Source organism: Heterodontus francisci, chromosome 12 (assembly GCF_036365525.1).
Source record: "Heterodontus francisci isolate sHetFra1 chromosome 12, sHetFra1.hap1, whole genome shotgun sequence".
Classification (NCBI taxonomy): domain Eukaryota; kingdom Metazoa; phylum Chordata; class Chondrichthyes; order Heterodontiformes; family Heterodontidae; genus Heterodontus; species Heterodontus francisci.
Window position 1 is genome coordinate 105403552 of NC_090382.1, and position 23426 is coordinate 105426977.

Consider the following 23426-nt stretch of genomic DNA (forward strand, 5'->3'; position numbering starts at 1 on the left):
CAGTAACAAGGATAGACTACCTACTGGGGAATGACTTGGCTGGTAGCAAGATAATAGCAACTCCTATAACCAGCCCAGCAAAACCAGGGAAACCAAATAACTACAGGAGGACATACCAGGGATCTTTTCCAATTGCGTAGTAACTCGGTCCCAAGCTAGACAGGCCAGATTATTTGAGAGGGAATCAGTGCCCAGCTGGATGAGCTGGAGGCCTGGTTAGCTGAAACCTTCTTCAAGGACCTGTCTGAAGGGGAGAAGGTGCTCAGCCAAGCCTCCCTAATTAGCGCCCAGCAGGCAAATCCTGAAGTAAAGTGCATAGCACAGACTGCTTGCTCTGAAGCAGAGGTCACCCCAATCCCTGAGTGTTACCACGTATAGATGGGGTAGTAATGCACAAGTGGACACATCCTGGAAGACCTACGGAGGAGGAGTGGACAGTGCTCCACCAGATTGTAGTGCCCCCAAAATAGCAGCAAGAGATTTTAAGGATAGCCCATGCTATCCCGATGGTTGGACATGTGGGTACTCAGGAAACATGTCGCAGAGCCGTCATAATCTTCCATGAAGCAGATCATTTAAATAGACGGGGCGGGCCGCCCCCGCTACCACCCCCCCCCCCCCCCCCCCCCACCCCCGCTGCCTGTGCGCAGGTGCTGACGCCATTTTGAAAGGGCTTTGAGCCCTACCAGTAAATTTAAATATTCAAAGCGCAAGTAAATAAAAATAAATAAAGGCATTTCATCTGCCCCGTCCCACTCCCATAATAATTTAATTAATTATTTGGCCTCTCTTTCCCCCCCCCCCCCCCCACCCCCGCCAAAGCACTTACCTTGTCCACCTGACCTTCCCCCACCAAACTGCATAAACTTTAAACTATAACCTTTCCCACCATCTCTTAGACCAGTGATGTCACTTTGACCCCGTTTCTCTTCCCCCCCATCTATCCCCGCATTGAAAAATTTACTCCAGCCCCCTTCCCCACCGGTGTGGTGCCTCATTTCCCCAGATGGGGATCCAGAGGCGCAGGAATGCCAGCCACCGGGCTGAAGATCAGCAAGGGAACTCAGGCTGCGACATAAGTATTATTAATGCATTAATTTGAATTTATTTAAATATGCAAATGTTGGTCCCATTGTCGAGTGGCAGGGGGGCTGCTATGAGGCCTCGCCGCCGCCAGTAATATCAGGCTAGGCCCTTCCGGCATTGGGGTGGCTGGTGGCCATCTCCTGGAAGCATCTTCAGGCCTTCCCCGCACAGACCCCTACGCCTGGTGGAGAACTAAATCCAGCCCGGTATTCCAGGTGCAGTCTCACCAAAGCCTGTACAATTTTAGTAAGACTTCTTTATTCCTGTACTCCAATCCCCTTGCAATAAAGGCTAACATGCCATTTGCCTTCCTAATAGCCTGCTGCATATGCATGTTAACTTTGGGCACTCCTTGTACGAATACATCCAAGTCTCTCTGAACATTAACACTTACCAGTTCCACACCTTTTAAAAAAAATGTTCTGCTTTTCTATTTTTACGTCCAAAGTGAATAACTTCACACTTCCTTACATCATACTTAACTTGCCATCTTGTTGCCCACTCACTTAACCTGTCTATATCTCTTTGCAGCCTCTCTGTCCTTCCCGCAGCTTACCTTTCCACCGAGCTTTGTATCATCAGCAAACTTAGATATAATACACTGTCTCTTCATCCAAGTCATTAATATAGATTGTAAATAGCTGAGGTCCCAGCACTGATCCTTGCGGCACCTCACTATTCACTGCCTGCCAACTTGAAAATGCCCCATTTATGCCCAGTCTCTGCTTCCTGTCTGTTAACCAATCCTTTCTCCATGCTAATAATATTACCTCCAACACCATGAGCCCTTATCTCGCCTATTAATCTTTTGTGTGGCACCTTATCAAATGCCTTTTGGAAATCCAGGTATACTACATCTACTGGTTCCCTTTTATCTCCCTTACTAGTTATATCCTCATAAAGTTCAAATAAATTCTAATAAACAGGATCTCCCTTTAGTAAAACCATGCTGACTTGTTCTAATTATATTATGCTTTTCCAAGTGCATTGTTGAGACTTCTTTAATAATAGTTTCCAGCATCTTCCCAACGACTGCTGTTAGGCTAACTGGCCTGTAGTTCCCTGTTTTCTCTCTACTTCCTTTCTTGAAAAGCCATGTAACATTTGCCAACTTCCAATCTGATGGAACCATTCCTGAATCTAAGGAATTCTGGAAAATTATAGCTGCAGAGATAGTGGATGCACAGGTATGTCTTTTAAAACCCTAGGGTGTAGGCCATCTGGTCCAGGGGACTTGTCGGATTTTAGTCCCTCAAATTTCTCCAATACTTTTTCTCGGCTGAAATCAATTTCCTTAATTTCCTCACTTTTCTTTAGCCCCTAGGTTACTGCCTATTTCTGGTATGGAACTTGTGTTCCACTGTGAACACAGACACAAAATATTTGTTCAATGCCTCTGCCATTTCCTCATTCCCCATGATGATTTCTCCTGTCTCTGCCTCTAAGGGACCAACGTCTATTTAAGCTACTCTCTTCCTTTTATGTACTTATAACATTTCTTACAATCTTTTTATATTGCTGGCTAGTTTGCTCTCATTCTATTTTTTCCCTTTTTATCAACATTTTGGTGGCCCTTTGTTAGTTTCTAAAACACTCCCAATACTCAGACTTGCTACTATTTTTTGCAACATTATAAGCCTCTTCTTTTAGTTCAGTACTCTCCTTAATTTCCTGAGTGAGCCACGGATGGGTCTTTATTGCCGATTTTTGTTTCTAAACGGAATGTACTTTTGTTGAGCCTTTTGTATTGTTTCTTTAAATATTTCCCACTGTTCATTTGCCACCATACGTTCCAGTCTATTTACCCAATTAACCCTCATATCTTCGCAATTGGTTTTGATTAAGTTTAGGATACTTGTTTGTGATTGAAATGTGTCACTTTCAAACTTAAAATGAAATTTAGTGGTATTATGATCACTACTTGAATCTTTTACTATTGATAAATTCCAGAAAGCTTGTTCTGGAAAGATAATGTTGGAGCTTATATTTACTCAGTTTCATATTTATTGTGCAGAGTAAAAGGATTACAAACATGTAGCTCCTCACTCAAAACCTCTCCCAGTCCCAGTGAGTGTTTGCTTATAAGTGTTCAACTAAAACCCAAACTAATACCCTTCACCTGCATATAATCAAACTATTGACATGCAATTAACAACTGCGACATTGCTAATTAACCCTGTTTCATTACACAATACGAGATCTAAGATAGCTTTATCCCTAGTCGGTTCTACAGAGCATTGCTCCAAGAAACTGCCACAATAATATTCTACAAATTCATCTTCTATAGCACTGTCGCCAATTTGATTGTCCTAGTCTATATGCAGATTAAAGTCCCCCACAATTAATACATTATCATTGTTAAAAACTTCTGTTTAATGTTCTGTACAATAATATAACTACTGTTAGGGAGCCTGTAAACTACTCACACTGGTGTTTTCTGACTCCTGCTAGTCCTAATTTCTACCCAAACTGATTCTACTTCATGATCTTCTGAGGCCAGATCCTGTCTTATTAATGTCCTTCTGTCATCCTTTACTATCAGGGCTACCCGTCGTCCTTTGCCATTCTGTCTCCCTGCAAAATATTATGTACCCTGGAATATTCATTTCCCAACCTTGGTATACTTGTAACCATGTCTCAGTAATGGCAAATAGATCTAGATCATTTACCTCCATTCATGCCACTAGTTCATCTTATTACAGATGCTTCGTGCATTCAGATAAAGGAAGTTTAATTTTATTTTTTTAACCACTATTCCCTGCGATGACCTTATTTACCGATGTACAATTTTTGTTAAACTTTCTGACTCTTCCTGTCCCATTCTCCTGGCATTTAACCACATCACTATCCTGCTCTGATGCCCTGACATCTCTCTTTGGATTTCAAAATTTCCCTTTACCCAAACCGTAACCCCCCGCCACCACTCTTAGTTTAAAGCAAACCTAGTGAAAAACTGGCCAACTCCTCAATCACAATTTTTCCTGTGATCATCTTCAATGGTACTGCCTCTGGAAATCGAGTGGACAAATCCATGATGGTCAGAAACACCTATGACCCGACTTAGTCTTGGGCACGGGTCCAATACAATCCACAAGAGCCCTGTTAAATGGTTCATCAAATACAGGTATCTGTATTAATGGGGCTGGCTTAATCAAAGGCTGTGGCTTCCCAACCATCTGACTTATGTGATGTGTCTTAAACCACATCCTTATGCAGCTTTGGCCAGTAAAAATGCACCATTACCCTAGCCTGAGTCTTCCAAATGACCTGCGACTGGAATCTCATAGCATGTTTACAGCACAGAAGGAGGCCATTCAGCCCATCGTATTTGTGCCAGCCCTCTGCAAGAACTGGTCAGCTAGTCGCACTCTTCCTGCCTTTTCCTTATAGCTCTACAGATCTTCTTTTAGATAATTATCCAATTCCCTTTTGAAAGCCACGATTGAATCAGCCTTAACCACATTCTTAGGCAGTACCTTTCAGATCTGAACCACTTACCAGGCAAAAATGTTTTTCCTGATATCATCATTGCTTCTTTTGCCAGTCACCTTAAATTGGTGTGCTCTGGTTTTCGATCCTTCTGCCAATGGGGACATTTTCTCCATATCTACTCTGTCCAGACCCCTCATGATTTTGAGCACCTGTATAAATCTCCTCTTAATCTTTGCTTTAAGGAGAATTGACCCAGCTTCTCCAATCTATCCACATAACTGAAGTCCCTCATCCCCGGAACCATTCTTGTAAATCTTTTCTGCAATCACACAAGAGGTCTAATAATGATTGAGACTCCACTTGAACATACTATTAAGCAACTCTCAACATTTCACTGCAGTAGCAAGGAGGGACAACACTTCAATGGACTATAGCCCAATCCTCATCAGTGGGTCTCTGGAGAGGTCTCCAATTCCTCATAAAATTATCATTCTTGACATAATAACACTCGGAGACCTTTTCAGCCTCTGCCTCAGAACACACCATCTGAGACAAGCTTCTCAATTCAGGGTCGCCTGTTGTGCCTTGACCAAAGAAGACCTGCTAAACAATTCTGCATTGGTCGTGGAGCCTTTAACACCAGATTCCATCAAAATCCTTGAAAAAGGTTTCAACCAACCAAACATCCAAATTGTCCTCCACAACTGAATCCATCTCATCTTGTTTAACTCCATGAGCCTGGGACCTAGTCACGAAACAATCTGGGAATAGTCCAAGAAATTCTTCTTGCAAAACCTCAGCTGGCTTCCCTGAAACCACTGGAGATGTTTTTGTTTTTGTTTTATTAGTTTTAGAGATACAGCACTGAAACAGGCCCTTCGGCCCACCGAGTCTGTGCCGACCATCAACCACCCATTTATACTAATCCTACACTAATTCCATATTCCTACCACATCCCCACCTGTCCCTACATTCCCCTACCACCTACCTATACTAGGAGCAATTTATAATGGCCAATTTACCTATCAAACTGCAAGTCTTTTGGCATGTGGGAGGAAACACCCAGAGGAAACCCACGTAGACACAGGGAGAACTTGCAAACTCCACACAGGCAGTACCCAGAATTGAACCCGGGTCGCTGGAGCTGTGAGGCTGCGGTGCTAACCACTGTGCCGCCCAAATGCCAACACCTTATACCCAGCTGTCATTTCCTTAGAAAAAATCTACACCTTCAGTAGGCAAACTAGGAATGACACTGTCGCAGGACCAGTGACTAAGTCATATTTTAAATCAACCCTATATAAGAGAACAGGTAAATAATCTCCATAAATGTCTTGAATTAACACCTTTGCATTCAGAGAACTACCGTGGGGGGTGGGGGGGATTTTATGTCATCTGCCAACATTAGTGACTGTGCCGCCCCTGTATCTCTAGGAATAACTATCGACTTGCCTGCCTCACCAGATAAACATGGGAATACTTACACAGAAAACCTCTATAGATTTCTACAACCTATGAACGAATGGGGAGAAGCTACCTGTCAACGTTGCCCGCTAAGACAGTATTTCCTGGGGGGACACCATTTGATTGTACAAATGTGACTGGCTTCTTGTTCCACTTCCAACACACAACCTTCATGTCCTTTTTTTATGGCAAAAAGAGCATGTCGGTCCCCTCGAACCAAACTAGTTCTCCAGATTTTCTGTTTAACTAACCTGAGGAGTATCTGTATCTTTAACTTTAACTTTGCCATGTTTCTCAATGGAACCAGATTTCTTTTCATTATCAAACTTCCTATCTCTCCAATTTCTGTGAAAATTTCCAAATTGGGGCCTGTGACTACTGTCATTGTAAATCATCTGCCACTGTGGCTTCCTTTATTTTATGAACTTTATGCTCTTCCAGGTGGGATCTTTTTCCTGAACGGTCACTATTTTTGAATTCTTCCATCAGAATCACTTCCCTAAGGCTCTCAAAGTCTTGTGCAACATTCATTAATCTATACCATGTATCAAACACCATTACATTCTCTCTAGCAAATTCCATATGTCTGGCCCTGTTTCCTTTTTAAATTTCTGTATTTCTGTCTATAGACTTCTGGTACCAACTTATAGGCATTGAGAACAGCAATGTTTACCTTGCCATAGTCCTGTGAGTGCTGTTAAGAAAGAAATGAGTATACCTCCAAAGCTTTCCCTACGAAAACACTCTATAGGAGCATAGCCCAAGATGATTTAGGCCAATTCAGATTCGTGGCAATTTTCTCAAATGACACAGAGTAAATTTCTACTCCCTCCTCACTAAATTTAGGTACCAAGCAAACATTCTTTGCCAAATCAAAGTAATGAGAAGTTTGCTCTGGGTCATCTTCACCTTCCACCTCCAGTGTGCATTGATGAACTTTGAGCTTATTCCTTTTCAATTCTAATTTCTGCCTTTCTCTTTCAAATTCTAATTCAGATTTTTACATTTCTCTATCTTTCTCTTCTCTTTCCCTTTCCAATTTCATCTCTATTTCGAATTGTCTCAGTTCCTTTTCTTTTGCTAATTCAATTTTGGCTAGTTCTACTTGGGCACGAACAGAAACATCCTTTTCTTTCTCAATCTTCAAGTTACAAGCCAATTCTTCAATGATCTCTGCCTTCCTAGCCCCTGATTTTAAGCTGCCACCTATGTTCTCTCCTATAGCCTTCAAATTATCTTTTGTCAACTGTTCCAAGGCACTAAGAGAAAAATCCTCTTTGTTCACAAAGGCCTGAGCATCAAAGATACTCATGTTGATTTCCCACTGAATACAGCAAAAGTAAATATGAAATCTTGTTTATTCAAACTCTGGAAGATTCCAGTGAACCTGTTTCACAGCCTAATTTGGATCGATCCCGGATGAGCCCCCAATTTTGTTATGATCCCCTTGGTGATCAACAAACCAAAAGAACCAAATTTACCGACCAACCACAAATGAGAAAAACCAAAGGGACAAGATTTCACTTTTGTAACTTTTACTTTAACAATCAAACCAAAATCAACATAAATTAAACATGAATTATATAATAAATTACACGTAACTATCGGATACAACAAAGATAGATCTCACATTTACTGGGCAGTCCACTCAGTATATATGACACCAATTACAGCCATAAAGTTCTTCAAAGCTCTGAACAACCTCAGTTCCTTTCTTCCAAGTTGTAGCCACCGATTCCCATCCGACAGCAGTTCCCTTCAATCCCGAACTCCACGGGTATGATCTTTACCCAAATCGGCGCGCGTCTCTAGAACCTTCTCAGCTTTGCTCAGACTAGCTTCATGGCATGGACCCACCAGTGCTATCTTTATTTGAGCCCTTCAGTGACAACCCTGTGCACTGTATGGCCGGGTCCGTTTAATCAGCTGCTCAAAGTTACAGAAACAGCTCCTGGATCCAGCCTTCACTGTCTTCAACCTGCCTGCATTGTACCCTCCCGCCATCTGAACTCCAATAGCTCTTTTTAAAATCTGGTTTCAACCAGTTTCAGTTTCCCCAGAAACCTGAAGTTTTTGTTTCAGTTTCTGTAAGGACAGTGTGTCCAAGTTCTGCACAGTCTGTTCCAGTATTTCATAATCTGTCTCAAAAAAAAAACAAGCTTTGCACCTAACAGAACATTTTACAAGTCATCTATTCAGACAACAGCTCGCCCTCATTCCGCCATGGGTCCCGCAGACTGCAGATTCCATGACACAAAAGCAGGAGTCAGGAGTATGATGGATACTATCCACTTGCCTGGCTGAGTGCTCCTCCTGCAACATTTGAAGCTCAACACCATCCAAGACAAAGCAGCCTGCTGGATCGGCATGTCATCCGCCACCTTAAACCTTCACTCCCTTCACCACCAATTAAACAACTAACTGGAGGAGGTGGCTCCACAAATATCCCCATCCTCAATGATGGGGGAGCCCAGCACATCAGTGCGAAAGGTAAGGCAGAAGCATTTGCAACAATCTTCAGCCAGAAGTGCCAAGTTGACGATCCATCTCGGCCCCCTCCTGAAGTCCCCAGCATTACAGATGCCAGACTTCAGCCAATTCGATTCACCCCGCGTGATATCAAGAAACGACTGAAGGCACTGGATACTGCAAAGGTTATGGGTCCTGACAATATTCCGGCAATAGTACTGAAGACCTGTGCTCCAGAACTTGCTGCACCCCTAGCCAAGCTGTTCCAGTATAGCTATAACACTGGCATCTACCCTGCAATGTGGAAAATTGCCCAGGTATGTCCTGTACACAAAAGGCAGGACAGGTCCAACCTGGCCAATTACCGGCCCATCAGTCTACTCTCAATCATCAGTAAAGTGATGGAAGGTGTCATCAACAATGCCATCAAGCGGCACTTGCTTAGCAATAACCTGCTCAGTGATGTTCAGTTTGTGTTCCGCCAGGGTCACTCAGCTCCTGACCTCATTACAGCCTTGGTTCCAAACATGGACAAAAGAGCTGAACTCAAGAGGTGAGGTGAGAGTGACAGTCCTTGACATCAAGGCAGCATTTGACCGAGTATGGCATCAAGGAGCCCTAGCAAAATTGGAGTCAATGGGAATCAGGGGGAAAACTCTCTGCTGGTTGGAGTCATACCTAACGCAAAGGAAGATGACTGTGGTTGTTGGAGGTCAATCATCTGAGCTCCAGGACATCACTGCAGGAGTTCCTCAGGGTAGTGTCCTAGGCCCAACCATCTTCAGCTGCTTCATCAATGACCTTCCTTCAATCATAAGGTCAGAAGTGGGGATGTTCGCTGATGATTGCACAATGTTCCGCACCATTCGCAACTCCTCAAATACTGAAACAGTCCGTGTAGAATTGCAGCAAGACCTGGACAATATCCAGGCTTGGGCTGATAAGTGGCAAATAACATTTGTGCCACACGAGTGCCAGGCAATGACCATCTCCACGAGAGAATCTAACCATCTCCCCTTGACATTCAATGGCATTACCATTGCTGAATCCCCCACTATCAACATCCTAGGGGCTACCATTGACCAGAAACTCAACTGGAGTAGTCATATAAATACAGTGGCTACAAAAGCAGGTCAGAGGCTAGGAATCCTGAGGCGAGTAACTCACCTCCTGACTCCCCAAAGCCTGTCCACCATCTACAAGGCACAAGTCAGGAGTGTGATGGAATACTCTCCACTTGCCTGGATGGGTGCAGCTCCAACAACACTCAAGGAGCTCGACACCATCCAGAACAAAGCAGCCTGCTTGATTGGCACACCATCCACAAACATTCACTCCCTCCACCACCGACGCACAGTGGCAACTGTGTGTACCGTCTACAGGATGCACTGCAGCAATGCACCAAGACTCCTTTAACAGCACCTTCCAAACCCGCGACCTCTACCATCTCGAAGGACAAGAGCAGCAGATGCATGGGAACATCACCACCTGCAAGTTCCCGTCCAAGTCGTATACCATCCTGACTTGGAACTATATCGCCGTTTCTTCACTGTCGCTGGGTCAAAATCGTGGAACTCCCTTCCTACCAGCACTGTGGGTGTACCTACCTCACATGGACTGCAGCGGTTCAAGAAGGCAGCTCACACCACCTTCTCAAGGGCAATTAGGGATGGGCAATAAATGCTGGCATAGCCAGTGACGCCCACATCCCATGAATGAATTTTAAAAAACACTGGCGCACAATGTTAGTAGTGTGTACCATCTGCAAGATGCACTGCAGCAACTTGACAAGGCTCCTTTGACAGCACCTTCCAAACCCTCTACTGCTTGGAAGGACAAGGGCAGCAGAGGCATGGGAACACCACCAACTGCAAGTTCCCCTCCAAGTCAGACACCATCCTGACTTGGAACTATATCGTCATTCCTTCACTACTGGGTCAAAATCCTGGAACTCCCTCCCAGCAGCACTGTGGGTGTACCTACACCACATAGACTGCAGCAATTCAAGAAGGCGTCTCACCTCCACCTTCTCAAGGGTAATTAGGGGTGGGCAATAAATGCTGGTCTTTACAGCGGTGCTCACATCTCGAGAACGAACAAACAAAATAGGAACAGCAGGAGGTGTTCAGCTGATATGTCTCTTAAGTCCATCCACCTGGCTTGGCTCCATATTTCTGGCTCACAAAGTATCTATCATCTCAGATTTAAAATTATTAATTGAACTAGCATCTACTGCTTTTTGTGGGAAAGAGTTCCACACTTCTACAACCCTTTGCCTGTTCCCTAACTTCTTTCTTGAATGACCTGGCTATGATTTTAAGGTTATGTCCTCTTGTCCTAGACTCTATCTATCCTATCGATTTCTTTCAATAGCCTAAAAACCTCAATGAATGCTAGAAATATTAAAATGGGCAGTAGGGAGGGGACACAAAGACCCACTCTTAGGGAGGCAGGTTGAAGCAGCTAGCTTCCACCTCCAATAAATCAGTATCACCATCAAGTAAATATCAGTACCATTAGTCACACTGGTAGGACAAAGATCAGCTTATGAAATGTTTAAGGTTATTGACTTCGAAGAAATAAATTGTTGCTACTGAATTAGGGCATACATTTAAATCATGTGTGATCAGCAAAGAGTTATTGCAGAAGATAGGCATGACATGGAACTTCTGAGCATTATTTACTCTTCCATGCTATACTTCTAAACCACCTAGAAGAGTCATATTAATGTTCTGAAGTACATTTAATGAAGTTAAGAATACACAAGTTGAATGCATGATTCCCATTCTAGATATGAAAATGAAACAGCACTGTGGTGAAAGATTGGAAATGAAAGAAGATAATTGTACAGGTAAGTAGCATCAGGGAAAGCACTTCAACAATGGACTTTCGCCATATCAATTTTAAAGGTGTTTGATTTTGGATGAATACTTTTTTGTAGGGTTCACTGTCAACCTCCATATCAGCTATCTTGTGTGGAGTAGACCCATTGGGAGGATGGCAACGAGGCTGTCCATTTCCTCTACCCCAAGGTCACCTTGACAGTTTCCCTAGAAACTGATCCCAGGAGAGAAAACATTTTTCCACCTCAAATTTATGTGAAGGGAAATCAAACTCTGTTAACAACAGGGGATCCTTATTCTGTGACAGGGAATGTGCTAAAGTACTTCTTCCTGACTTCCCTGGCCTCACTTGGAGGTTTAGTAACCATGTAAATAAAGATTTTTTAAAGTATAACCCAGTGCTGATTTAGAGGAACCGTATGCGTAAGTATCCACCTGTGGTGGTAACTGTCCATAACGACATTGTGCCCTTTAAATCAGGTTGAGATAATAAATTTCACTATTTGCTAGCACACTTTCCTAGTGTTTCTGTTTTTTTTCACCTGTCAAGTGGTGAGTAGCAGTTCTCAGTTTTAGAGTCTATTTAAAATCTAGCACATATAGTCTTTAAGCAGGTGTATGACTGAAACCTTGGGATTTGTGGAAAGGTTACCAGTCTGCAATTACTTATAAATGGATTTGAAAAAGATAATTTAGCCTTGAATAACTTGACCACACTTTCATAAAATTGCTCCTTGGATTATCTGATTTCGATATTTTGAATCTGAAATAGGTTCTCTATTACCAAATTAATAGACCCAAAACCTGGACCAGAACCTGGTTATAATTTAAACATCTGTTCTACTCTTGTCCTCCTCTCCCTCCACCCAATTTCCAAGCTGTTAATATTATGTATTCTTTCATTGTTTTGCTTACTGCATTGTTGTCCAATTTGAGACCTGCCTCAAATCACCAAACAACACCATTAATTCATCAGCAATGATCCATATGAAATTGCTCACAGACTGTATCTGTCACAAATTATAAATTCTCCACACTCTGACAAATGACAGATAGTGTGATATAGTAACATTCACTGATGACAATTCAGTTATCAATCTCAGCAGTGACATTTTAATTTGGTACATTTTGTAAAATTAGCTTGTTGTCTGTGTCCCTTTTTTCAATTATGTCTAGCCCCATTATTGCAATAAACCATGACATGCCAAGTGAAGCTTGTCAGGATGGCAGCATGTGTGAGCAAAGCACCCTTGGGAACAATAACTCCTGGGTATGACGGAATACTGAACAATATGGTGGACACAACAAACAGAAGCAACTGAGCAGGACAGTGGCAGTGGTGGGCAAGAGCTGAGTGGTTTCTGAAGAGCAAGCAGAATACTGACTTTTGGCCATGGACAAGGGGAGTCTGGTATTAGTAGCAGCTGTGAGTGAGAGAACAAGCAGGATAGCAATGTGTTTCGCTAAGTGATTAGGTAAGAATGACCACTTCTTTAGCCAAAATAACAAGTTGGAAAGATGTACAAGAAGACACCTATACCATTGTCGCATCAGTAACAAATGGACCAAGGGAAGTGTGCTGGACTTTTCTTGATTATGTTACTGTACTCCAGTGTTGGATTCAAACATTTTCTAATCTGCCCCAAAAAATGTTGCTAACAATGTAGTGTAGTATTTTTTGCTTATATTCTTGCATTTGCTGCTTCTTAGTATTGAATTGTTTACTTATTGCCTGTTTTACTTTCCTCTCAAAATGCTGCATCTGTGCAGTTACTAATGGCTCATTTCCTGAATCTTCCCATTAATTTGGGCTCATCCCCTCTTACCTCTTTATAATGACTACTTTCACGCATGGTCATCTCATCTCTACCGCTGGTCATTTTAGTGCACTGTACATTTATTAAATTCCTCCAGATCATACTGTCTCAATATCCAGTCCCTCTCACAGTGCAGTGGCTGAATCTTGATCTCCTTAATAAGCCTTCAATGAGGCAGTGAATATTTTTTACCCAAATCTTCAGATAGGCAGTTTGTTCATGTTTCTCACAAATCTTTATAACTGCTACCTCTTATTTGCTGAATCACAGCTTGAGCTTCTATTTCATGATATTCTTGGCGTCTGTCGCTTCTAACGTTAACTAGAATACCTATACCACCATTACTAAAGTTGCTGATCAGAAATCTTGGTTTTCTTTTTAATGGCAAACTTTCTGATTGTTTAGGAAGCCTGGCTCAGTTGAATACTTAAATACTGCTCCTCTTCTGGATAGACGCAACTAACATTATGTTTATTCCTGGACACAATACGGGGAAAGAAAACTTACAATTCAATAAATGATCCATCCTTCACCTCTATCCTCCCATCTTTCTCTTATCCAACTTTGCATGTCTTTCTCTTTTATAAATATAAGAAAGGCGTGTATTTCTATAGCACTTTTCACGGCCTTGGGATATCCCAAAGTACTTTACTGCCAATTAAGTATTTTTTGAAGTGTAGTCACTGTTGTAATCTAGAAAATGTGGCAGCCAATTTGTGCACAGCAAGCTCGCATAATTAGCAATGTGCTAATGACCAAATAGTCTGTTTTAGCGATGTTAATTGAGGGATAAATGTTGGCCAAGACACTGGGAGAACTTCCCTGATCTATATTGTGGTTGGTGCTGTTCTGACCGTTCATTTTTTTTTTTGCACCTTCCAAGTTCCAGCTAAGTCATTGAAAATTTTTCTGCTCTATTATTTTGTTCAAAACTCGTGACAGTCTCCTACTACGTAACTCATTCATTCGCAGAACTTCAGAACTGGAACTCTTTTTCTTTCTTTCTACAATCTGCTATTAAAACCCCAAACTTCTCATCACCTGCTTCCTAATTTACCTTAAGATAATAAAAAATGCTCTGGTGCTAGAAATCTGAGAGAGAAACAGAAAATGCTGGAAGCACTCAACATCACCTGCCTATTTCATCCACTGTATTTCAGGGACACTGGAGCCTTTTCCGCTTTCAGATTTTCCATGCTTTCCTTCCTTTCTGCGATAACCATTCACACATCAGGTAGAATTTAATTTCCCCTCGAGAGTGGAATGGGAGGCAGGATGTGGTGGGGGGGGTGGTGCCGTAAAATCAAGAGGGAAGGCAGGGGGCAAAGTGCCTGTCAACTTCTTGAACACACCTCCCCCCACTTCTGATTAAGTCAGGTGGGGATGGTCAAGGATGGCCTTCCTGCCCGGAGGCTAATTGAGGCATTTGTGGCCAATTAATGGCCACTTAAGGGCCTCATCCTGCATCCACTGGCAGTTAACCTTGGTTGGGTGGAGGGTGGGGTCCCCTCTGCCATATGGGGAGCTGCCTAGTAAAACCAAGAGGCCTCTCTGTGGGCTGGTGGGAGGGGGCCCTCTTGCTTGGGCAATCTGTGGCCCACAGAGGGCCCACCGGTGGCAAAGGCCACCCCTGCACCAACACTCCACCCTACCCCAGGCCCCGGGGTACCAGCCCCCACTTACTGCAGTGGCGCAGTGGTTAGCACCGCAGCCTCACAGCTCCAGCGACCCGGGTTCAATTCTGGGTACTGCCTGTGTGGAGTTTGCAAGTTCTCCCTGTGTCTGCGTGGGTTTCCTCCAGGTGCTCCGGTTTCCTCCCACATGCCAAAAGCTTGCTGGTTGAGAGGTTAATTGGCCATTATAAATTACCCCTAGTATAGGTAGGTGGTAGGGAAATATAGGGACAGGTGGGGATGTGGTAGGATTATGGAATTAGTGTAGAATTAGTATAAATGGGTGGTTGATGGTTGGCACAGACTCGGTGGGCCGAAGGGCCTGTTTCAGTGCTGTATCTCTAAACTAAACTGCACTCTGAAGCTCCATGGTTGCTCTTGGTCCTGGGTCTCCTGCAGCACCAGCAATGGCCAGTGCTACTGGTGGCGCTGCTGAGCTGCTGGTGGCGCTGCTGAGCTGCCGGCCCTCTGATTGGCTGTCAGCTATTGGAGGTGAGATGCCCATCTTTAAAAGGACAAGGACCCTGGCACTGAGCAGTTAACCGCCTGAGTACCGTAAAATGCAGCTAGGGGTCCCCAAAATGGCCACGGCAGGGTTCTCATTGCCTTTCCGGTCCGACATTGGGACCCCCGCTGCCTCCATAAAGTCCAGCCTATCCTCTGGGGCTCATATATGTCTTTTGTTCCTCTAATTTATTGCTTTGTGTTCCATTATCGTTTCTGTTATTTATGCATCTCCATAGAAACATAGGAGCAGGAGTAGGCCATTCAGCCCTTCAAGTCTGCACCGCCATTCAATACAATCATAGCTGATCATCCAAACTCAGTACCCTGTTCCCGCTTTCTCCCCATATCCCTTGATCCCTTTAGCCCTAAGAACTACATCTAACTCTTCTAAATTTTACCAGCTGCCATGGTGGGATTTGAACCCATGTCCTCAGGGCATTGGCCTAGGGTCTCTAGATTACTAGTTTAGTGACAGTTACCACTAGACCACAGACCATCCTCTTTTTCACTGGCTGTGTTCCTCCTTATAAGGTAATAAATGATCATTTAGCTGAAACGTGCAACCTACCTGTCCTCTCTCCACAGTTGCTGCCTGACCTGAGTACTTTGGCCATTATTAGTTTTCATTCATAATTTCCCTGGCTTTTGTTTACACTTTTCACCCTTTTGGTATTTTTTAAAATTCATTCTCAGGATATGGGTTATGCTGGCAAAGCCGGCATTTATTGCTTATCGATGGTTATCTTTGAAAGATATGGGTGGACCACCTTGAATTACTACAGTCCATGTGGTGAAAGTGTTATCACAGTGTTAGGTAGGGAGTTCCAGGATTTTGACCCAACAATGATAAAGAAACATTGATTATATGTCCAAGCCCTGACATGTATGTAGCTTCAAGCTGACTTTGCTTTCAGAAACATTGTAAAAGTGAAGTAAAGGGAATAAGAATGATTTCAATTGGGAAGCTTCCATTATTTTTCAACTCTTGGATAAATGGAAAACTGGTCCATTCTCCAAACTTTTGCTTGCACGTGTTAATATTTTCTCATTTTGAACTTTGCACTTTGGTCGGTATTCTAGCATCGTGACAGACAGTCTTGCATTTATATAGTGCCTTTCACGACCACTGGACGTCTCAAAGTGCTTTACAGCCAGTGTAGTACTTTCTTGAAGTGCAGTCACTGTTGTAATGCCTCGCGCAGCGGCTCATTTACATGGAGGGGGCAAAACGCCCGCCCCCGTTGACGTAGAGAGGCGGCCGCTCCGTCCCTGGCAACGGCATCTGGCACCACTGCACAGGCGCCAGCGTCATTTTTAACGGGCTTCAAGCCCTTAAGTTTTATTGAAATGTTTAAAGGCACATGTTTGGAAAGAAATTAAAATAAAAATTTATTCACACAACCAATCCCCTCTCTTTCCCCCCCCCCCCCCCCCACAATGAATAATAATTTTATTATTTGTCCTATCCCTCCAAAAAAAAGTAACTTTTCAATCATGACCTTCCCTCCCCCGAACTTTCTTTCCTTTAACCTTCAACCCCTTCCCACCATCCCCTCAACCAATCGCATTTGTTTTTGCTACTCCTTCCCCCCCCCCCCCCACCCCGCCCTGAAAGATTCACTCCTCCCCCCTCCCCACCAGTGTCATGTCTCAGATCTCGAGGGCAATTAGGGATGGGTAATAAACTCTGGCCTTGCCAGCAAAGCCCACATCCCATGAATGAATAAAAAAAACTAGTGATATTTAACGTGAAGTTTCCTGACATGAAATACAGCCTTGAGAGTAACATCAAGCTGCAGTCAACCTAACAGGTCTGGCAGCATCTGTGGAGAGAGAAGTAGAGTTAGCGTTTCATCAGAAAGATTATCAACTTGAAAGACCTGCTGAGTATTTCAGATTTCCAGCAAATTGAAGGGTTACTTCATTATAAGAACACTGAACTTAAAATCAATAATCTAAATCTAAGAGAACTCCAGTTTATATTTCAATTTTCAAAGGACAGTAACACAAAAGCATTGTCATTAAAGGTAGAGGTACTAGATTATTATTAATCTCCAATTTTAAAAAAACAAATTGGCTTAAGGATTAAAAGTTCATCCACGGAGTACCTGGAAGTTCCTTACATTATAATATATCAAATATCTCTGTTTTGTTAAATTGTGCATAATTATGATTAACAAACTTGCCTGATACTAAAGCAAGAGATCATAAGCATATTTGCAAAATAACCCAGTTCGAATAAGCACAGTGCTCCCTTGAGGCAAACAAGAGGTAATGAAATTCAACGGTTGTATCGGCTATGCAATCCCATTGGGACAAGTAGCGTTGGGCTGCCTAAAGCTGATTAGAGAGAATTTAATGCTCTGCAGATAGCCTCATCGTTCTAAGTGTTTTCTCCCCAGTATTATATGTCCAAGCTCATGTGGCTGCCTCCATCCAAGAGGTTTGAAAAGAGCATTGGCCCAATCCCAGATGTTGGCTGTGCCACAATACACCTGTCCAATACAGTGCAGCAGTAGTGACAGAGGTCAGCACAGACCTTCGAGGTGACTGGAGCTGAAATCATTCAGCATGTAGAGAAGCTCGAGTGTAAATTTGCAATCCAGCACTTCATGAGCCAATAGGTTGAAGGACTGACAAGCCTTTCCATTCATTGCCTGACACTGCACCTTTAATGTACAACCTGTATGTCCCTTGTGATCTGCATATTTTTTTTCTGTATTAAAATTCTTCAGTGTCGTTAGTTTCCAACAAATGCATTACTTTGCATCTGCAGACTATTGTTTCAATAGTTTTGGGAAGAATCCACAACTCTTGGAGACAGCGATTGTGATACTAAATGTTGCAGATTATCCATCAAAATTTTATTCAGCTGAACTTTCAACTTAAAACACAAACATTAGAGAAACTGTAACGCAAGTGAACATAATTTATTAAAGAATTTAATTATGTAGCCCTTTTCATGGCATCTCGAAATGCTTCACAGCCAATTTGTATACAGTAAATAAGTGAATAAGTCTGTTATGGAGATATTGGGTGAGCGATAAATATTAGCTAGGCCACTAGCAGAACTATCCTATTCTTCAAAATAGTGCCCACAGGATCTTTACATTGACTGGAGCAGGCAGATGAATGTCTCTGCTGAAGACCACACTCTGGATTTTCTGATTGTTATGCAAGTAGTTATAATCAGAAAGCTAGGCTAGTACTTCTGACAAGGCACCAGTTAGTCAGTAATGCATTAATGTGTCATCCTAGAATATGTCCTTAAGTACAGAGACATGGCTGCAAGATGGCATAGATTGGGACCTGAATATTGAAGGGTACGTGACATTTAGGAAGGACAGGAAATTAGGAAAGGGTGGAGGGGTGGCTCTGTTAATTAATGATGGTATTAGCACAATAGAGAGAGATGACCTGAGTTCAGGAAACCAGGATGTCGAAGTGGTTTGGGTCAAGATGAGAAATGATAAAGGCAAGTCACTTGTGGGAATGGTGTGCAGGCCCCTAACAGTAACCACATGGTAGGATGAGGTATAAAGGAAGAAATAATGGGTGCTTGTCAGAAAGGTACGGCAATAGTCATGGGGGATTTTAATCTACATATAGATTGGAAAAATCAGATGGGCAAAGGTAGCCGAGATGAGTTCATAGAATGTTTTCGGGATAGTTTCTTAGAACAGCATGTTCTGGAGCCAGAGAGCAGGCTTTACTAGACCTGGTATTTTGCAACAAGGTAGGATTAATTGATAACCTCATAGTGAAGGTGCCCCTAGGCAGCAGTGATCATAATATGATTGAATTTTACTTTCAATCTGAGGGACAGAAGAGTGTGTCTAAGACTTGTATTTTAAACTTCAATAAGGGCAATTATGAGGGCATTTAAGCAGAGCTAGCAAAAGTAAACTGGCAAAGTAGGTTAAGGGATAGGTTAATAGAGATGCAGTGGCAGACTTTAAAGGGATATTTCAGAATACACAGACCAGATACATTCTAACGAGAGAGAAAAATTCCAAGGGGAGGACCTGCCATCTGTGGTTAATTAAAAAAAAATAAGAGTTTCTATAGATATTTTAAAAAGGAGAGTTAACAAAGTGAGCGTTGGTCCTATAGAAAGTGAGTCCGGGAAATTAATAAGGACAGACGAACATATTAATTAGGAACAGAAGTAGGCCACTCGGCCCCTCAAGCCTGCTCTGCCATTCAATAAGTTCATGGCTGAACTGATTACTGCACATTCCACCTACCCCCGATAACCTTCCACCCATTGCTTATCAAGAATCTATCTACCTCTGCCTTAAAAATATTCAAAGACTGCTTCCACTACCTTTTGAGGAAGAGCATTCCAAAGACTCACGACCCTCAGAGCAAAAATTTCTCCTCATCTCTGTCTTAAATGGGCGACCCCTTATTTTTAAACAGTGACTCCTAGTTCTGGATTCTCTCACAAGGGGAAACATCCTTTCCACATCCACCCTGTCAAGACTCCTCAGGATCTTATATGTTAAGGAGATGGCAGATGAATTGAACAGGTATTTTGCATTGGTCTTCACCATAGAGGATACAAGTAACATCCCAGAAATAGCTGTAAATCAGGAAATGGAAGGGAGGGAGGAGCTCAAAAAATTACAATCACCAGGGAAGTGGTACTGAGCAAATTGTTGGAGCTGCGGGCTGACAAGTCCCTGGGTCGTGATGGACTTCATCCTAGAGTCTTAAAAGAAGTGGCTAGTGAGATAGTTGATGCGTTGGTTTTGATTTTCCAAACTTCCCTAGATTCAGGGAAGGTTCCATTAGATTGGACAATAGCCAATGTAACTCCTTTATTCAAAAAGGGAAGGAGACAGAAAGGAAACTTCAGGCCAGTTAGCTTAGCATCTGTCATAGGGAAAACATTAGAAACTATTATTTAAAATGTTATTAGCAGGGCACTTCAAAAAATTCTTGGTAATCAGGCAGAGTCAACATGGTTTTGTGAAAAGGAAATCATGTTTAACCAATTTATTGGAGTTCTTTGAAGAAGTAACATGCGCTGTGGATAAAGGGGAACGGGGGGGATGTACCGTACTTAGATTTCCAGAAGGCACTTGATAAAGTGACACGTCAAAGTTTATTGCGGAAAATAAAAGCTCATGGTGTGGTGGGTAACATATTGCATGGATAGAAGATTGGCTAGCTAACAGGACACAGAGAGCAGGCATAAATGGATCATTTTCTGGTTGGCAAGATGTAACGAGTAGTGTGCCACAAGGATCAGTGCTTGGGCCTCAACTTTTTACAGTTTATGTAAATGACTTGGATGAAGGAACCGAAGGTATAGTTGCTAAATTTGCTGATGAAACAAAGATGGGTAGGAAAGTAAGTTGTGAAGAGGACATATGGAAGCTACAAAGGGATATAGAGAAGTTAAGTGAGTGAGATCTGGCAAATGGAGTATAATGTGGGAAAATGTGAAATTGTCCATTTTGGCAGGAAGAATAAAAAAGAAGCATATTATCTAAATAGTGAGAAGTTGCAGAGCTCTGAGGTGCAAAGGAATCTGGGTGTCCGATCGCATGAATTGCAAAAGGTTAGTATGCAGGTACGGCAGGTCATTAGGAAAGCTAACAATGTTAACATTTATTGCAACGGGAATAGAATACAGATGTAGGGAGGTTATGCTTCAGCTATACAGGGCATTGGTGAGACCACATCTGGAGTACTGTGCACAGTATTGGTCTCCTTATTTAAGGAAAGATGTAAATACTTTGGAAGCAGTTCAGAGAAGGTTTATTAGACCAATACCTGGAATGTGCTGGTTGTCTTATGAGGAGAGATCTGCAAATGAAACCCGACCCGAGTCCGACAGAACCACATTCAACCCCGAACCCGATCCAACCATCCGTTAACCTACCTTCCGTTTTTCACTTTGTTGCTTATCTGCAAAAGCTTACAATAACTGTAACAAAACCACGTTTCAAGTCCAAAAAGTACATTAACATTGGAGCAACTTAGCGGACGTGGTGATAGAGCGTGTCCGACCTGAGTCCAAATGCCAGACCCAGAAGTGCGACCCGACTCGGCCCGAACCCGACACGTGTCGTCAGGTCCCGTCGGGTTCGGGTTGGGTAGCCAGCCTTTGAGGAGAGGTTGGACAGGCTAAGTTTGTAACTGCTGGAGTTTAAAAGAGTAAGAGGTGACTTGCTTCAAACATATAAGATGCTAAGGGGTCTTGACAAGGTGAATATGGAAAAGATGTTTCCTCTTGTGGAAGAATCTAGAACTAGGGGTCACTGTTTAAAAATAAGGGGTCGCCCATTTAAGGCAGAGATGAGGAAAAATTTTTTCTCTGAGGGTCATGAGTCTTTGGAACTCTATTCCTCAAACGGTGGTGGAAGCAGAGTCTTTGAATATTTTTAAGGCAGAGGTAGATATATTCTTGATAAGCAAGGAGGTGAAAGGTTATTGGGGGTAGGTGGGAATGTGGTGGTGAGGTTACAATCAGATCAGCCATGATCTTACTGAATGGCAGAGCAGACTCAAGGGGCCGAGTGGCCTACTCCTGCTCCTAATTCCTGTGTTCGTATGTACTGTACCAGGGTTTGAGTCCACAACTTTCTGCTTCGGAGGTGAGACTCTACCAACCGAGTCAAGTTGAAAATAGTGTTGGCACTTGAATTATGGTTAATTAGTTTTACAATGGTGCCACCATGCATAAAAAGGAAGTAATGGTTGTCAATTTTATAGGCAGTAATCTGCATTCAATTGTGAATAAAATTTATTCTTGCTATCTTTATTCGATAACCAGTTCATGTAAGCTACAGCTGAATGATATTTTTACAACACTTTTTAAACACTTAAAATAATGAACCTTTTCAAGCGTGACTTTTAATAAAGTTTTCCTTCTGTTCACAGGCCTCTGTGGTGTTGAATCCAGCCCTGCTGTAGCAACAGAGCATTTGGATATGCCTTTCTAGGAGTTCTGCTAAAGCAAAATCTATTTTTTATATGTTATTTTTTCATGTGCCTCAATGAAAGCTTTGTAAGAAACGTCTTTCATTAAAAAAAAATGGAACTACATTTGTTTGATGCTTCTATTTGTCTGGTCACACAAATGATGTTGATATTCCTTCAGTGCTTGTGCACAATCTACTGTAAGTTTCTTGGCCTTTGGGGAATCTTACCTATTAATGTTCTTGGGGAGATGATTACTTTGAGGATCTCATTTATTACATTTTCATTTAGTATAATTTTAAGTCTTATGACAAATACAGTCTGACTCTTGTTCCAGCTCATCAGAAATAAATCTTCATGCAACGAAATGCAACCTGCAAGTTTTCTTGCCCACATTTTCTATCGAGATGCTAATATCCAAATGATTTGTGGAGGTCTGTTATTTATTTCCTTGAATAAATTGTACAATGTGCATAGAGCACAAGTGAACTGAGTCATGGACAATTTACAAACAAGAAAATAAATTTTGCTGGTCCAAGTGGATTATTTTCCCATATTCAAGTGAACTTTAAATTTTTAATTTAGTTACATTGCAAATGAAGGGAGTTACTAATAATTTCTCTGTGCCCCTAATTTGCAAGCAAAACAAAAATCATATCTGATCCATTTGCTGCTTGCTTCTTCACAAAAAACCCTACTAAGATATTGACATCCATGAACTGTACTGAATCGTCAATCCTGTAAGCATCAAATGTAGCTCTCTTCAGGGAACACATTGTGGAGATAGTAGCTTTATTTTTATTAATTAATTTATAGACCCACAAATCAATATCAATCCACAAAATAAATACACATTTACACTTACGATAGCAAAGTCACTTTTATTTTAATTCAACAGGCTGAAAATACAGCAATGATTTTGAGAGGCTTGTGATACATCAACTAGTCTTGCAAAGTCTTCTAAAATTGTTTATTTCAGTACTGATGTAGCTAAACTCACGGTTTCGTGACTTGTCACTTGCTAAATGTGTGTTTTAATTTCAGTATTGGTATGTCACTAAGCATGTGATAAATCAGTAGTGATGTAACTAAATGTGTTTTATTTCAATAGCGACTTGTTGCTACACCCATGGTTTTATTTCAGCAGTGATCTTTTGCTATACCCATGTGTTTTTTATTGAGATGTGTGCGATGCTGGTAAG

General features: G+C 42.2%; 1 protein-coding gene across 2 annotated transcripts in view; it reads left to right on the forward strand.

Moving 5' to 3' along the window:
• The window catches only part of LOC137376041 (E3 ubiquitin-protein ligase RNF130-like), a 215921-nt gene extending 193573 nt beyond the window's left edge, over positions 1-22348 (forward strand). The window contains exons 8-9 of one of the 2 annotated variants that reach the window (XM_068044015.1): positions 11243-11302; positions 22186-22348. In XM_068044015.1, the coding sequence (XP_067900116.1) occupies positions 11243-11270 (28 nt within the window). In that variant the 3' untranslated portion in view covers positions 11271-11302; positions 22186-22348. The remainder of the gene's footprint in view (positions 1-11242; positions 11303-22185) is intronic. The other variant, XM_068044016.1, reaches the window with a different exon arrangement.
• Positions 22349-23426: the final 1078 nt, after the last annotated feature.